The 15,490-nt window shown below is 32.8% G+C and overlaps 3 protein-coding genes and 1 long non-coding RNA gene across 5 annotated transcripts; all 4 read right to left on the bottom strand.

Annotated features, from left to right (window-relative positions):
• Positions 1 to 219: 219 nt before the first annotated feature.
• LOC124439926 (cystathionine gamma-lyase-like) lies at positions 220 to 4,501 on the bottom strand. Of its 2 annotated transcripts, none has more exons than XM_046990232.1 (14): positions 4,183 to 4,501; positions 3,619 to 3,719; positions 3,441 to 3,535; positions 3,240 to 3,349; positions 3,081 to 3,164; positions 2,865 to 2,912; positions 2,733 to 2,790; positions 2,572 to 2,649; positions 1,841 to 1,993; positions 1,526 to 1,647; positions 1,402 to 1,454; positions 1,027 to 1,093; positions 810 to 885; positions 220 to 570 (listed from the first exon to the last, which is right to left on the bottom strand). In XM_046990232.1, the coding sequence occupies exons 1-14, from the start codon at positions 4,273 to 4,275 to the stop codon at positions 566 to 568; spliced, it is 1,143 nt and encodes a 380-aa protein (XP_046846188.1). In that variant the 5' UTR covers positions 4,276 to 4,501; the 3' UTR covers positions 220 to 565. The 2 variants fall into 2 exon arrangements, with proteins under 2 accessions (XP_046846188.1, XP_046846181.1); XM_046990225.1 differs by having other exon boundaries at positions 4,187 to 4,499.
• A 63-nt stretch (positions 4,502 to 4,564) lies between these two features.
• LOC124450569 (protein shortage in chiasmata 1 ortholog-like) lies at positions 4,565 to 10,968 on the bottom strand. Its single transcript, XM_047001236.1, has 18 exons — positions 10,835 to 10,968; positions 10,518 to 10,625; positions 10,251 to 10,398; positions 10,076 to 10,170; positions 9,602 to 9,858; positions 9,103 to 9,372; positions 8,962 to 9,032; positions 8,413 to 8,728; positions 7,796 to 8,314; positions 7,281 to 7,629; positions 6,797 to 7,025; positions 6,661 to 6,704; positions 6,490 to 6,592; positions 6,114 to 6,416; positions 5,856 to 5,953; positions 5,574 to 5,715; positions 5,024 to 5,066; positions 4,565 to 4,946 (listed from the first exon to the last, which is right to left on the bottom strand). The coding sequence occupies exons 5-18, from the start codon at positions 9,663 to 9,665 to the stop codon at positions 4,837 to 4,839; spliced, it is 2,661 nt and encodes an 886-aa protein (XP_046857192.1). The 5' UTR covers positions 9,666 to 9,858; positions 10,076 to 10,170; positions 10,251 to 10,398; positions 10,518 to 10,625; positions 10,835 to 10,968; the 3' UTR covers positions 4,565 to 4,836.
• A 1,235-nt stretch (positions 10,969 to 12,203) lies between these two features.
• LOC124445006 lies at positions 12,204 to 12,952 on the bottom strand. The gene is made up of 3 exons (XR_006948079.1): positions 12,848 to 12,952; positions 12,614 to 12,737; positions 12,204 to 12,311 (listed from the first exon to the last, which is right to left on the bottom strand). It is a non-coding gene; the product is annotated as an uncharacterized LOC124445006 (long non-coding RNA).
• Positions 12,953 to 13,549: 597 nt separating this feature from the next.
• LOC124437833 (GTP:AMP phosphotransferase AK3, mitochondrial-like) lies at positions 13,550 to 15,467 on the bottom strand. The gene is made up of 6 exons (XM_046987770.1): positions 15,006 to 15,467; positions 14,821 to 14,927; positions 14,666 to 14,731; positions 14,535 to 14,585; positions 14,319 to 14,386; positions 13,550 to 14,081 (listed from the first exon to the last, which is right to left on the bottom strand). The coding sequence occupies exons 1-6, from the start codon at positions 15,295 to 15,297 to the stop codon at positions 13,985 to 13,987; spliced, it is 681 nt and encodes a 226-aa protein (XP_046843726.1). The 5' UTR covers positions 15,298 to 15,467; the 3' UTR covers positions 13,550 to 13,984.
• Between the last annotated feature and the right edge of the window lie 23 nt (positions 15,468 to 15,490).

Raw genomic sequence — 15,490 nt, 5'->3', positions numbered from 1 at the left:
TAACAAAATTTTATTACGCAATTCGATAGTAAACGACAGCTGCAATCAGCCGTTGTTGCCATGGTTAGCAGAAAAACACAATAACTTTGTGATCTTTCAACTTTGAATTTTGGCTACCTAGAGTTTATCTCGGGTGGATTGACACTAGCCATACAAAATCAATCATCAAGGGGACCTGCTCCAAAACCTTCAACGACTTATTTTAATAAATTAGTTCAGTTTCATAGAGAGGAAAAATATAATTTTGATGACGATTAAGACGATGACATAAAAGCAAATCATTAGTATAGATAGGCAGAGCGTACATATGGATGGATGTGTAGCTGGAAATAAAAACTATTTCATCAGCTTTATTTATAGATATTTGGTAAATATTTACTATATAAACATACGTAAATACGCCTTAAAATCCTAAAATATGTCATATTCCCCATCCAGTTTCATCTTCATTGAGTTCAGTTGATTTATATCGTGAGCAAAAAACGTCACGACAGAAAGATATCACTGAGATTATATATTGAATATGAATAACACAAAATCCAACATGATGTTTGACATGTAATGTTCAAGCTGTAAACAAAACAAAAATTTGCTTATAAAGAAAAATGCTGCAAGTTTCATAGTTTGAAGTAAGACACACGTAAATTTTTGGACCTGCATAAAGTATAGAAGCGTCAGTCTGGAAAAATTAGAAAAATTCTAAGCAATTTAGTGTACACCTCCGTAGCGTGTATATATCAATTCTTGTGACAAGAAGAACGAGTTGCGTTCATTTATACAGTCTACAAATTTTTAAAAAATCAACTTACCACAAGCAGCTTTTAAAGCTTCATCTAAATCTTTAATTAAATCTTTACCACTTTCGAGGCCAACAGATAAACGAATCTTAAAATGAGGAAATTTTGTTTTGTCAAAATCAACAGTAAACAGTAAGATGAACCTCTCTATGTATAAAAAACATGCAATGTTCTGTCGTCAAAACATTCCAGATAAAGAATGGAAAGAAATGAGAATAATTTTACAAACCAGAGAATCAGAAATACCAAGCACTTCACGTTCATTTTGAGGTACCGAAGCATGCGTCATCAAAGCTCTGTAAACATAAAGCTTTAAAAATCACTTGTAGAAATCTAAGTTTTAATTTTTCTTGCAAATTACGGGCAACTTATACCTCTCTTCAAAACAGAGGAACAATTAAAAATGGAATTATATTCTCATCAATATATTATCAATAATTCAAAATAGGAATTAAACACGAGAATGAATATTTTCAAGTTAAAAATACGGATGAGTCATGGTACGTTGCAAATTTTACATTGAACTAAAACATAAATTTTATGCTGCTTTACTAAGTATAGGAATAGAGATTAGAGAAGAGTTTAACAAAATAAAGAAACATACGGATGCTCAGCCAAACTTTCATAACCGCCTAAACTTTCAGCAAGAGTGAAAATCTGTAGAGATAATAATATCTTAAATGTATAATGGTGAGAATATTTTAAAAGTAAGAATTATATAGCGCAACCTTTGAATGTTTGAAAAAACTCTTTGCCGTTTCAATATCACCATTTATAAAAAAAGTGACCATGCCTCCAAAACCTGACATTTGCTTTTTTGCCAATTCATGTTGAGGATGAGATTCTAAACCTATGTAAAACGAAATTCAAAGAAAAATTGCATAAAAACTCTGTTTGTGAAACTTTATGAAACATTCGTTAAAATCACCATAAAGAACGTCAATTTTTGTTAAATATTTTTTTATTCTACAATGTCCATTTAAGTTTGACATTCCTGCTGGGTTCAGTAGCCGTAGATAATCTAAACCAAATTCTACACGAACCTGGATAAACAACTTTTTTAACATGTGGTGATGTGTTCAAAAACCTTGCCACTTCAAATGCATTCTTTTCATGTTCACGCATACGCAAGTGCAACGTCTTGACTCCACGTAAAGCTAGATAGCAGCTGAAGGGACCAGGAACAGCACCCATTGCTGTGAAAAACAATATGATGTCATATTTAATGTCAAAAATGGATGTAACAAGAAAGATTGAATGACGCACTATACAGACAGACTATTTAAGTTGCAGAAATGATACAATCTTCGCTACATTTCTATTTGTCAGCAACACTGATAATCACAAACAGAGGCACACATCAATAGGTGTGTGTACGTGTGTGTATGGAGGGTGTAAATATTATGTGTGAAAAGTTGGTCAGAAACTAGTAGAGAATGAAAAATTGGTCAGAATAAAATTGCGTGCTAAATTTGGTAGCAGAAAGTAGATTCTCCTTATAAATTACATTTCCTTTTTTATAGACTTCATAGACTTTGAAAGTTATACTGAGTAAGGTTTTGAGTGTAGGATGAGGGAAGCTAAGAGACAGAGTTTGAGGAAAGGATACGTAGGTACAGGGTCACGTATGGGGATAACGTTGGTAAGTGTAGAATTTGGAAAAGGATATAGTAGGGATATATGATAAGTTTACAAGGGATCGTGAAAGGAGTTCAAAGCGTATCTCAACAATGCATGATGTCTTTCAAAAACATATTACTGTATAATTACAAACCATTTTGTAAAAAACGTAGTTTCTCATGAATTATGTCATTGTTAGTAGCAATGAAACCCATGACAACATCAGCATGTCCTGAATAAACAAAATAATGGGCCAAAGAAATTATCACGGTCTATTCAAGCAAAAACAAGAAATATTTAACAGACTATACCCACCATTGATGTATTTTGTGATAGAATGAGTGACAATATCTGCACCAAGTTCAAGTGGATTCTAAAATAATTATTTGTATAAAGAACTGTAAATTTCAGTTGTAGCACAAAATATACAAAGAATGAATCCCATACCTGAAAATATGGGGTAATAAATGTGTTGTCAACAACTACAAGAATTCCCTGAAATGATTTCAATCAATAATTGCAAATCTCAGTTTTTAAAAAATGATGTAAGCCTGTAAGGAATAATACAGTCACAAAAATATACTCAAACAAGTATATTAAAATCATGAATAAAGTTCTCTCAACTGTGACATCATAATTTCAGGTTATAAAACTAAACTTTACCTCATGTTTATGAGCAACATCAGCCACAGCTTGAATGTCAATTAGTTTCAACAAAGGATTTGTAGGAGTCTCGATCCATACCATCTAAATATTCATAAGCACAAGGAAATATTAAAAAATGGGGTTAAGTATTAGACATCAAAAAAGCTATACACCTACCTTTGTGTTTGACTTGATGGCAAGCTTTAATTTTTCGATGTCAGTCACATCAACCATACTGATCTCTAAGTTGAATCTGGTTGAAACCTTCGAAAAGTATCGATTTGTTCCTACAAATATGATTTTTTGTTTATATATAATAATTTTAAATCCTATAGGATCAAAAAAAATGAAAAAAATTTAATCCAACTGTACTATCACCTCCATAAACATCATCACACACAACAACATGATCATCAGCTTTTAACAAGTGTGTGATTGTTGCTAGAGCTGCCAAGCCAGATGCAGAGCAACACCTTAGTGGAAAAATTATAAACAAACTATAATTTATATTCTACTTCGATTGTACTTGTTAATTTAAAATTATTAGCTAACTAACATCAAAAGAATTTGTATACCATGCTTAGCATTTTCTAGGGATGCTATACATTTCTCAAAACATTCACGAGTTGGGTTGCCTGCTCTTGAGTAATCATAACCCTAAATTGAATATATGCAATTGTACCATATGTAAAATAAAATTAAACAGCTCTAACAAAACATAGCATTACCTAAATACTATCCTCCCAAAGTAATTTTCTTTTTTACACTTATTGCATAAACGTAGATCTACAATTATAGGCTATTTTTTGACATACCACCTATAAGCCAAGCATGCTGTTATATTACATGTTTGTAAATGTACATTGTCCAGGAAGATGACTACTTCTAAGGTTGCTGAAACATCAGTCAACATCAACACTAACAGTTCTTCTCAGGACTCTACTAAACTGGACGATCTACATCTACAAACATGTAACGATGCTCCGGGTTCAAATCATTCACTTTATGCTGTAATTATTATTGTGCATGGGTACCACAAGTGGGCTGATGTAATATAACGTTATTTGCATTTGATATCAAACAACAATCTTTTCTTATTCAAATGAATGAAATGTGTTACTTGCATAAGTAACTGCAGGTTCTTTTTCTTCAAACGTCGTAGAGAGAAATATAGGAGGTACCACAGCGTGGCACTTCCATTGATCAGCTTCATTACCAACGTGGATAGCTTTAGTTGCGAAATCACATGAATTTGACATAATAAATTATATAATTTTCTTTGGTTCTGTTTAGTTGGAGAAACAAAAGGCTAGTCAACGTTATTCATTCACAAGTTAATAGTTAAATTGATGTAACGAGTACTTTCCCCGAGAAAATATTGATGACGTGTCACAGATTTCAGAACCGTTGTCTTTTGTGTTATCAGTTATCCAAACAAACAGTCACCCAAGTGCGCGGACACTAAAAGAAGTGTCCCGTATTAAAGTACGCACGACAGAGGATGGAAGTTAGCAATACCAGATTTTAATAAGGAAAATTGTAAACGCGGTGCGGTTGTAAATAAGTTTTTTGTAACTTTTGTTGGTTTGTGAAGACGAGTTGAAAAGAAGTGCTTTTCTTCGTCAGTCAAATGTCTATGCAACTAATAACATTCCGATATATATCTGTTGGGAAATTGCTCATCAAATTCACAAGTATGTAAGTCATTAACTTCTCACATCTTCCAATCCAAAATTATCTACAAATAAAACATATTTTTGATACTTTTAAACAATCAAACAAAAGTCAATCTTGTCTGCCCATTCTTAGCTCCAGGAACAGTTTCATAGGTGAGTTTCTTTTTCTTTTCCGCGGGTTTTCCGGTCAATGAGTGCAGAAAAACTTCTAAACATTAATTTATGAACTGAACACATTGTATGTTTTGTATTGTAAAAATATTTTACCCTAAAACATGACGTTACCTTTCACGTTTTTCTCTTGATCGCGATCATTTTCACACCAAATCTAAAATCAGAGAAAGAGGTTTTTTTCATGTTATATAACTTTTAAGTCAGTCAATTTTACTCCGACGTGCATTCACGTTGCCTTTATCGCTTTCTCCCTCCGGGGCAATTATTTTTTATTCATGGACAATTTTTTTGGGGGGTAAGAATCTTTGAAATGAATCTTTTGTCATCAATTAGAAAGGAACAAGAAGGACAGACAGTTATCAAGTATGATATTCCGGCCAATAAGACAATTGAAAAAGGAGTTCTTATGAATTTAGAACCTTTAGATTCATTGGTAATAATATATGAATCTCCTTTTTTGATTCTCAACTAGGTACAATAAATATTGTTTTGTTCTTTTCAATCAATAAACAGTGATGTATCAATGATTTAAAACTTATAAACATATTCAAGCATTTATTTGACAGTTTTGATTTAACTATTCAAAAAACTTTTTCCTCGACAGAAAGTCAAAAGTTATGCACAAAGACTTGAAGTTATTTTTCGTGCAGACTTAACTTACATTGTCTGGATGACTCGTCACGTGATGATATGACGGTTGACATACACCTGAATTTGTATTCCTGAATCTAATTGTTTCTCTTGGCTTGGGCTGAACTACTCCAACGACATCACGCGTTTCAAAACCTCGTTTCTTTGAAATTCTGAAAGAAAAGAATAATTTTGTGTGGATAATTGCTTAAACATTTCCCAGTTACTGTACTTTAGACGACAGTCATTTCACTATTGTGAAGATCATCTGTTTCGATAATATTTAAATAAGTCAAAAAGCTCGTTTAATCACCTTCGAAGGAATCTTGATCTGTCCATGCTTTCGCCTCTATTGTCTTCAATTTCAAAATTAATGCGTTGAGATAAGTTGCTTTCGTGTTGCTTTTGACACTGCAATTTAAAATTAATTTACCAAAAAGTCTTATGAAAGATAGACACTGTGAACAATAAAAGGAAACACAAGTAATGAATTGACATAACAGCGCAACCTCCTGGTTTTGTTTCATGAAATTGAGCACTTTTTATGAACACTATCCAATTTGATCAATACCTGATGCACGTTGTTGTCTGCAAAATTTCGCATAGATCTGTAGCGGTTAGTGAAAGAGTCACGTGGGAAAGATGTTAGACGTTGATCTCTCTCATATGACAATTGTGTGTTTAAAGCAAAGGCAGATTGTGACATTTGATGTTCTTTATCCATGTTTACAATGCTGTTAAAAGCGCCTGATCTAAAATCATGTTTCACTTCCATTTCTTCATCTTCATCGATAGGAAATCTAGGTATCTGAATTGTGTAATCTTCTTCATTTTCATCAACATTCAAACCACATTCGGTCGTCTCTCTGAATTTCTAATCAAAATTGTTGTTTTGAAAAAATGGCCTATAAATTCACTCAAGACATGCGATGAAGAGTCCTTTTTACCTTTAAAGTGTCTTCAGGTATTCTTGGGAGAGCTTCCTTTAACGTAACAAAAGATGAACTCAAAAGTGCAGATAAAGGAAGAACATTCAACATCATTTGAGCACTATAAAAAGTACAAGTGCACTTACAAAAAAATTCAAAAATGAGTAAAATACACGGTAGTTAACGAACCTAAAGGAGTTTAAAGATGGAAAACCAAGAAGAAATCTTTCATTCTGCAATTTCAATGATATACTATGAGCATTTGAGAGCACGCGTAATGTAAAATAACACAAGGTGGATTTTGAAATTATTTCAATCAACATACTTGCGAACATTCGTCTGCTAACCACTCACGGTTAATCCAATCTCGTTTATTTATGAAATGAGAAGAATCTCTTGCTGTGTCACACAGTTCTCTGATCAAAGCAGCTGCGTCCTTAATTGACTGAGAATAGTGGATGTCGATCACAAAATTCTCAAATGAAAGTTGTATTGACAATAAGCAACCGTGAAATTTTGCCAAATTTGACTGTACTTCTCCCACAAACGAGTATCTAGAAAAATCCAAAGAATTAATGTTTTACCTCACAATATAAACATTTAGTTTGAAACCCAGTTCTGCACATTTTTTTCATGCGGCAAAAGGAAGATTCTTTCAAACAGTAAAAATTCCTATCAGTGATCACCAATTGGCAATATTTTGGCATTTTGCTCAAATAAATATTTAACATTTCGCAATCAAAATTTTCCACAAGAACAAAATACAAAAATTCGAACCTTACAAAAAGTTTGTGAAAGAAGCAACTTACTTAAAATTGTCAGGATCACAAAGTAGAATAATGCTGCAAACTTCGCATTTGAAAGAAGTTGAAAGAACCAAGTCGACAATATCCTTATACCCGTCTTCACAGGCAAAATTACGAATGTTTTCAATGATCACAGCAGTACGTTGGTCCAAAATAAGATCTGGTTGTCGACACAATTTTGATGAGGTGGAATTAGTATTCTTCAAGATAATGTCATATTCTCTCTCGATAATCACTATTCCACATTTTTGTTCCAAACATCTCAATAAAACGGCGTTCTTTGTTATCTTAGAAGATCCAATAAGTGTATAAATCTCTTGGTTTTGAAGATCTTCATTAAAATATTGCTGAGCTAAAATTAAAAAAGAAAAACAGAAACTCAAATATTATGAATAATTCCCCTTCGTCAACAAAATTTAATAATCAGAAGTCTATGCAGTTGAGTACGGTTTAGTGTAAAGAAATCATGTAAAGTGTTGTAAAAAAGCTATTAAAATTTCAGCAGGTCAACAGCTTACCATCAATGCCGTGAGGATTAATATTGATGTCACCAGATGTAACTCCTCTAAAGCAAATGATCTTTTTGCCTTTAAGATGAACTCCTTGCAGGAGATTTTCTAACTCTTTCGTTTTATTTTGAGTAAAAGTAATGAACCATTTGAAAGACGACCAAGAAAAATGATACGGTACGTCAGTAGGATCACAAATGAAAACATGAGCGTCATTCACCATAACTTGAGAGTTGTTTTTTGTAATGGTTGCAATCTTTAGGCCTTTTATGTCCTCGAGTGAGCGTACAATGATTGTGGATAGATGATGAAAACCGCGAAATAAAATTATCAATATTTTCTCATCTAACGTGAGCGAGGAAGGATTCGGTTGCCATGACACGATATAATTGTAAGTTGCAACCACCTTTGGGTGGTATTTTTTGGCATTTTTCAAGCTTTCATCGATTATCATAAGATTGGCCATGATTTCATCCAAGAAACCGTTTAGTTCTTTTTTATAGAAACTCCACATAGCTTGAAAATTTGCTATTAAAAGAACAAATGTTCTAAACCACTGTTTTTGCTGTGCAGTTTTCGATATCTGCATAAACATCAATAAAATAACAAAAAACTATGATTTTTACCTAAAGCGACAGAAAGCCCACATTCTCGGATCGATTCCGCAGTAGTGACCAACGTATGCAAAACAATAAGCATCATATAAGAATGATTAACACGAGTGTCTGATCGATCTAGGTTTTTCTTCTCTTCTTGTTTCAACAAGAACCTTGTATAATCTCCATTTATGTTACCAGCTGAGTATGAGGATGCCAAACAACCAGTTTGTTTTAAATGTACGAGACAACTTTCAATGCAGTTTTCAACGTAAATGTATTTAGCTTGCAGTTCATTGTTCAGATGGATGTCTATCACATCGGTTATATCTTCGATAGTATTCCCCTGCAGATCCAAAATAAATTTTATATTAGCAGAAGACAAGGGTATGCTTTTTAAATGGCTTATATAGATTTTCAAATGTATTTGGAATAGGTCATTTGTCATTTTACAACATGCGTTGATGATTCTCTCATATTTTTTTTACTTTGGATGGAATCGACAGTGATAAAAAGGATTTTTTCATGAATCAAATGCTGAAAACATGAAAGTTAACTATGCATACATGCTCAACTTACCTTTTCTTGTAAAAAGGATTTGGATATTTTTGCATCCTGCTGATCAAGCGTAATGGCTTTCACAACAGCCTCTAAAGAATATTTCAATTTTTCATTATAAGAATTTTGAGGATTTCTAAAAACATAGAAATATCCGCGTACTTGGAGGAGAACTTGAAGTTGATCTAACGCCAGTTCTGAGCAATATGAAATCATCTATTCCTGAATGAAAACCTTTCCGTTTTCTGTTGTTACAATGGAGCGACGACAAGATTCCGTGATGTTTTCCTTGTTTTTCCTTTTCTTTAGTCGATAATGAAGATGAAATGTTTGAGTGTACTTCAGAAAAGATGTTCTTTTTAACCTCTTCTTCATGTGACTTCATCCCCTTTGTCAAGTCTACAGCTAATGACGACCCATCGATCCTAGAGTCTAGCATTAGCAAACAAACAAATATAATATAGTGAGTTAACATGAATGTTACGTTTTCATATCTGTGACTGACTGTGAGAAATCTTTAAAATAAATCATACAAATATTGCGACCAGAGATAGCTACATTCTAATAAATAACAAACATCGTTTGGAACTTTATCCAAAAATATTTTGCTACCAGTTTTAAAATGATTGCACAAATTTACAAACTAGCACACGTAACGCACCATAAACATCTTTCCATAGAATTTTTTCATATCCATCATTCAACTCAACAATAAAGTTAGACATTTTTGTAGATGATTCAGGACGAGGTAAGGAGTTCGTAAAGCGATTGTTGCAAATATTTATTTTTGTCAGTTCACGAACTGGATTCCATGATAACTGCTGATCCAAGTCCTTTGAAGATTTTCACTTTCTCTTAAGCTGTGTTCTACATTAATGGTCCCTTGTGTTTTGACATTGGGGTCATCTATTTCTGGCACTAAATTGATAAAATAGAATTACTTAACAAGGACGTACGTATATAGAAGTGAAACACAAATCAGGTTTTGTCGCAAAGCATTGAATTTGAATTGAGTTTGAGGCAAACGCCAACAGACAGTATTGCCGAAGAAACATGGTTTTGGCACTAATAAACTTTTTTGACAAAAATTGTAGTAACGGAAACAATCTTTAACGTGCATTTCATCAAAACTTACCACAGAACATGAAGTAGGACAATTCTTGAGGAAGGGAATTAGAAGCATAGATTTTTTTCCAACACTTTTTTCTCAATTCGGGAGACAGTACACGTCTACATTGTAGCAAAAATATGGAATTTTGAACATTTGTTATCAATCCATGTTAAAGTAATTTTGAAGAGCGCTTACTTACATTAAATCTTTATTGTCGAGTTCACAATGATGAAATTTATCTATATCAACAACTTGTTCATTTGCTTTATTCTGTTTGTTCCGGTATTTAAGTTGGGGCGATTCTAGAACCCAATTTATGCATTTCTTCTCAGACAAGTCTCTTGTTTCTAGTAAATACAACATAACCAAAAAAATTGTGCAAAACAAATGGAAACTTGAACTGACAAGAGAGTGTCATGATAAACAGTAATAAATAAGAGAATGATCACGTCTCCAACGTGTATACCTTCAGAACTGTTTATATCCAAGAAATTTTTCACTTCCCAGGTGGTCTGTTTGGTCATGACGAATTCAGGTTTTGTCAATTTAACTTGTTTGGTTAATGCTTGTAGTTCTTCAATAATGAAAACAAACTGTATCTCAAAATTTGATTTAGCATAAATTCTTAAGTGCTCCCTTCAGGTCAAGGTTTAAAGCCGAAACTACATACAACTATTGATATTGAATTCACAAGAAAACCACTTTTTATATTAAAATAAAAAAGAAATAAAAGCAAGCAAATGGTCAGTTTCATGATTCAATTATAGAAGCAGTTTATTATACCTTGAAGAGATTTTTCATTACAATCTGCATTTAATGCGATCGGATGATATTTAACATCTTTAGATAAGACACGATGAAAAGTGTATGCGGTATCGATCAATGGACTCGTCAAATGGAATTTTTCAATCTAGAAACGACAAAATAACCAAGTTACAGTCTATCCTCAAAGGTAAAACTTTATTCTCGAGCATATTTCTAGGCTAAAAATTAAAGATACACACTGCAAAGCAAGAATTATGGGTATTTTTGTTAACTTTACCTGACAATGAATGTATATTTTAGCAAACGACTCATTACTAACTGAACTTTTAGATTTGGAATGTGGTGCGTCATCAAAAGATGTTGAGCTAAAAATGTAGTTTTCAATTTGTAATTATTTACATACAAAACAATACAAATGTCGACAATACATAAATTAGGCTTTTGTGACAGTAATATGAATCATCAAGACGATAAGAACAGTTATAGAGCAAGACTTGAACAATTCTGTCAGTTTATAACACAAACTCTATAATAATCAATTTTTCATCACTCTGCCATCCATTTCCCATACTTCTGTGTTTTTTCTTAAAATATTTGTCTTAAATAATATTTAAGACTAAAAAACTTAAGTAAACTTAAAGTAATTAAGTGCCGAGTAGTAAATCTAAACAATTTTTATTGCAACTTTACGAAAACTAAACTAGTTAAGACCAACCATATCAATTGATATTCACTCCTTAGGCAACCATCCTCAGCAAGCAATGGATCAGACACTTTTCTTTGTCTCAGTCTGGACACCAAATCTTGGTAATGTGGCATACGACAAAGAAAATCATGGAAGCAATTTTTCATTTCAAGTTCTTCCAGTTGCCAAACTTTATCATAGAGGAAAAGATAGTGAGCATTTTGTTATATCTTATCCTTCGCAAAAAAGAAATTTTAGAAATGACAAAGACATCAAACTTCAATTTAAAGCTACTGGTAGAAGTTTTTCAAAGACCATAAAACGTAATAATGTTGATATGGAAGGAGTAACAATCTTTTTATTTTACTATGACAAAAACTTATTCAAGTCAGTACAAACGACTGTAGCAAAAATTAGCTGTCAGATTTTAAAAAACCATAACACATTCAGATTGCCAGAATACTAAATTTTGTTGAAGAGCAGATGTATATACTAGGTGACTGTAATTGCTTAGTAAATAATGTTAGAGAAAAAAACTGGCACATATGATGTTACCTGAGTTTGACAAATGTAATTCATCATATTTCTCGTAATCAATTTCGTGTCGAAAGAGATATTCGCACACATCTTTTACAATTTCATCTTCAAAATCAGAATATGAGTCGGTTGTCATGAAGTTAGGACCAGAGCATGGGGTATATTCAGTGTTACGAAGAGAAAGGAATTGTTCTGGAATGCAAACAACGCTTGATGGCTGGATTTCATAGAGGTACGTCGCAGGATCCGTATTTTCAATGTCATATTGGGATGCTAAACAAATGATTTGAGCTTTAGTAACATAAAGGTTTAACTGTACCCATCTTCTGTCCCGTTTACTGGAGGTATTTTAATGAAGTAATTTCAATAGATGGAAAAACCTTACATAAATAAATTATTTGGGTACGTCAAGCAAGTCTAACATTGCTTTTGTAATGTGTACTATGAATTTGTGAGCAATGGATTTAGATTTGTATATTGTCCGTAATATTTATGGCCATAGCCAACAAGAAATAAAATATTAATTTTTGGCTAAAGTGTGCTATCTTGATTTAAAAACAATTTTATTTATTCACCTTTAGCCAAACACCAATCAACCATATTTTTAGTGTAACGAGAAAAAGGAACAGATTCATCTTCACAGGGTTCGAGGCAACTGATCAGCATGCGACCGAGTAACAGGTCTTTTTGCTTTAGTACCTAAATAAGTCATTGAAATACGTTTAACCCTCGGTTTTACTATGGTTAAAAGTTAAACAAAATGGGGAAAAAAGTGGACTATAGTATGGATTTACTGTAAAAGCACGTACCTCTGATAAAAAGTCTATACCCAAATACGAAGGCATTGCCCGTGTTTTCATTAACAAAGCATTCTGTCACGTACAAATCCAAAAATTTTCAACTTTATTCAGTTTTACAACAACATCTTTGAGCATTTTGAGATATTTTGTTTTGAAATATTTTCCCGCGCAAATACTCTCAAGATAATTGTCATTGTGTACAAGGCACAGGGACCCATATCGTAAATAATAACAATTTGATAAATAGGCTTACCAAAAGTAATTGTTTTTAAGTACGAGTAAACTAAGTCAATCGTCTTAGGCTATAATAAACGGACGAAATAGCCAGACATGTCACGTTTTGAAGTTTAAAAAACAATTTGCGTGGAAGGACCACCGGTAACCTGAAAACCAGCTTCAAAAAGTGGATTTTGGAGCACAAATGCAACTAAGCACTAACTCATTCTCAAAAAGTCTAAAATGATTAAGTCAAAACATGCTTAGTAGCTCTGGCTCAAAAAGGCAACTATCATAGAAGATCTGAATTTGAACTTGGACGGCTTAAATCACGATTCAATTCAAACAATCGATCGTTGTTGAGAAGCAACTTCTCAGAAGTTCAAAACTCGATATCACAAATAAAAAATCAAGTAGTCTTTTAGCTAATCTCAAAAAATCAAACAATTGTCTCAAATGGACACTATCACACTAAAAACACTTTGATGGCAAGAATATCCTTCATATAAATATAATGATTCTAATAATAAGCATTACATAATTCTATAAATGTATTTGATTACAAAATGTTAATGAAAAATTGTTCAACAACTTTCCAGAAAAGACTCTTCAGTAACAAATCATACCAAGTGTTGTTTTTATATGTTAATATGACTAGTGCTACCCGACCCAATGGCATCAATTCCTAATTAAGTTAATGGGGAGGGGATGACCATATCCATGTATTCAGCATTGCCTGCCAATTAAATTTCTTTCAAAAACATTTTTGCTTTCAAAAGAAATTAGCCTGATATACATAACAGAATATATGAATATGGTCTCCCTCAATTAATGTTGAATTGATGCCCATGTACTTGACAAAGTATATGCCTAGTACTAAGCACAACTTACAAATTTATTTTAAAGACAAGCTATTCAGTCAAATGACCATCATTTTGATTGTAAATAACCCAAAAGATATGCTTTTATTTCTGGATAAATAACATCTGATTCAGTGCCAGTAAATGTTTGCAGAATTCCCAGATCCCTATAACACAGATAAATTATTACATATAATCAACATATCACACATTAATAAATAAGGGGGGGGGGAATGCTGAATAGCTAAATTAATTTATTTGTATCTTAGTGTTAATGTGTATTACTGAACATCATTTGTACATGTGTATCTACAGTACATTGAAGTAATGAATATGTACTACATTATAAACAACCCTATTCTGTAGTTCTTTATCACAATATATCCTTTATCTGTTAATCATACTTATAAAATGCCAACACTGGAGCCATTTGAGATTGAAAGATGTTTAATCTGGATGCCACAGTCTCAGGCTATAAATAGAAATAATAAATAAAAAGTTGATAATGCTAAGCAATATTAAGTTATTAACAGGTTGAATATGCTAGTAAACGGTAAACCTTGAATTCATGATGTATTATGTTATGATATCTAATCAACAATTGTAGTATATCAACCAACCTTATCATCATCTCTCTGAGTCAATGGTTCTCCAGTAACATCATCCATACCCTGCATATGTATGGAGTTGCACAATACGCATAATGCTTTAATCATTCACAAAGTCTTAGTATATGAAAGAACTGACTCACAGCGTTTTTTGGAGGATTCCACTCTAAATGATACACGCGTCCACTACTAAGATGTACATATCGTTGCTAAAAAACGTCAATTTTTTAATCAGACGTCTATTTTTGGTCCATTAAATGGACAATAAATATGTGAAACTTAACTAGAGCGGGTCTACCTGAATTCTTCTTTTAATTTCACTAAATGGTACGTCGAGATTGACGACTACATCAAATTTCTGCTTTTTATGTAATTGTTTTGCTTGCTCAATCGTTCTTGGAAACCCTACAAAACATGCAATTTGTCGTACAAAACAAAGTCGATTCTTGTTAAAGTAATTTGCAACCAATTCATCTCACTGACCATCGAGTAACCAACGTGTTTTGGAAATTCTTTTTATTTCATTTGTCATTAAATTTACCATGAGATCATCAGGTACTAAAGTGCCATTATCAATGTATGCCTTGGCTTTGTGACCAAGTTCAGTCCCTTGTTTAACATGTCTTCGAAGAACATCTCCACTCGAAATATGAACCAAATCAAAATCTGTAGCAATTCTCGAGGAGATTGTTCCTTTTCCAGAACCCGGAGCACCAGTAATCAATGCGCGAAATTGATTTGAAACATTCGAAGTAAATCGACGAGTTGCAATCATTATCGTCGTTGTTGATGGTAGTAAAATAACAAAGTGACGAAGGTGGCATGAGTGTTATTCTGTGGTCATGTGGTGATGGGAAAATTCGAACAGAGATTGTTGATGCACATCCTGTTCATTGCAGATAGACGTACATATTTATATATACTTACATCCTGAATCAGTAAATTGCAAACAAGCGTTTGTCAATGTA

This window comes from Xenia sp. Carnegie-2017, unplaced genomic scaffold (genome assembly GCF_021976095.1).
Source record: "Xenia sp. Carnegie-2017 unplaced genomic scaffold, XeniaSp_v1 HiC_scaffold_1, whole genome shotgun sequence".
Lineage (NCBI taxonomy): Eukaryota > Metazoa > Cnidaria > Anthozoa > Malacalcyonacea > Xeniidae > Xenia > Xenia sp. Carnegie-2017.
This window is presented reverse-complemented; position numbering and strand designations above follow the sequence as displayed.

Coding starts and splice junctions, on each gene's coding strand:
- LOC124450569 (XM_047001236.1), bottom strand. CDS start 9,665: ATGTCTAACTTTATTGTTGAGTTGAATGATGGATATGAAAAAATTCTA. Junction 9,373..9,601: donor TCTATGGAAAGATGTTTATG/GTGCGTTACGTG, acceptor TGCTAATGCTAG/ACTCTAGGATCGATGGGTCG. Junction 5,067..5,573: donor TGACGAGTCATCCAGACAAT/GTAAGTTAAGTC, acceptor CTCTGATTTTAG/ATTTGGTGTGAAAATGATCG.
- LOC124437833 (XM_046987770.1), bottom strand. CDS start 15,297: ATGATTGCAACTCGTCGATTTACTTCGAATGTTTCAAATCAATTTCGC. Junction 14,387..14,534: donor CTCAGAGAGATGATGATAAG/GTTGGTTGATAT, acceptor TTCTATTTATAG/CCTGAGACTGTGGCATCCAG. Junction 14,082..14,318: donor CCAGTGTTGGCATTTTATAA/GTATGATTAACA, acceptor TCTGTGTTATAG/GGATCTGGGAATTCTGCAAA.
- LOC124439926 (XM_046990225.1), bottom strand. CDS start 4,321: ATGTCAAATTCATGTGATTTCGCAACTAAAGCTATCCACGTTGGTAAT. Junction 3,350..3,440: donor GTGTGATGATGTTTATGGAG/GTGATAGTACAG, acceptor TCATATTTGTAG/GAACAAATCGATACTTTTCG. Junction 1,455..1,525: donor GTTTTTTCAAACATTCAAAG/GTTGCGCTATAT, acceptor TTATCTCTACAG/ATTTTCACTCTTGCTGAAAG.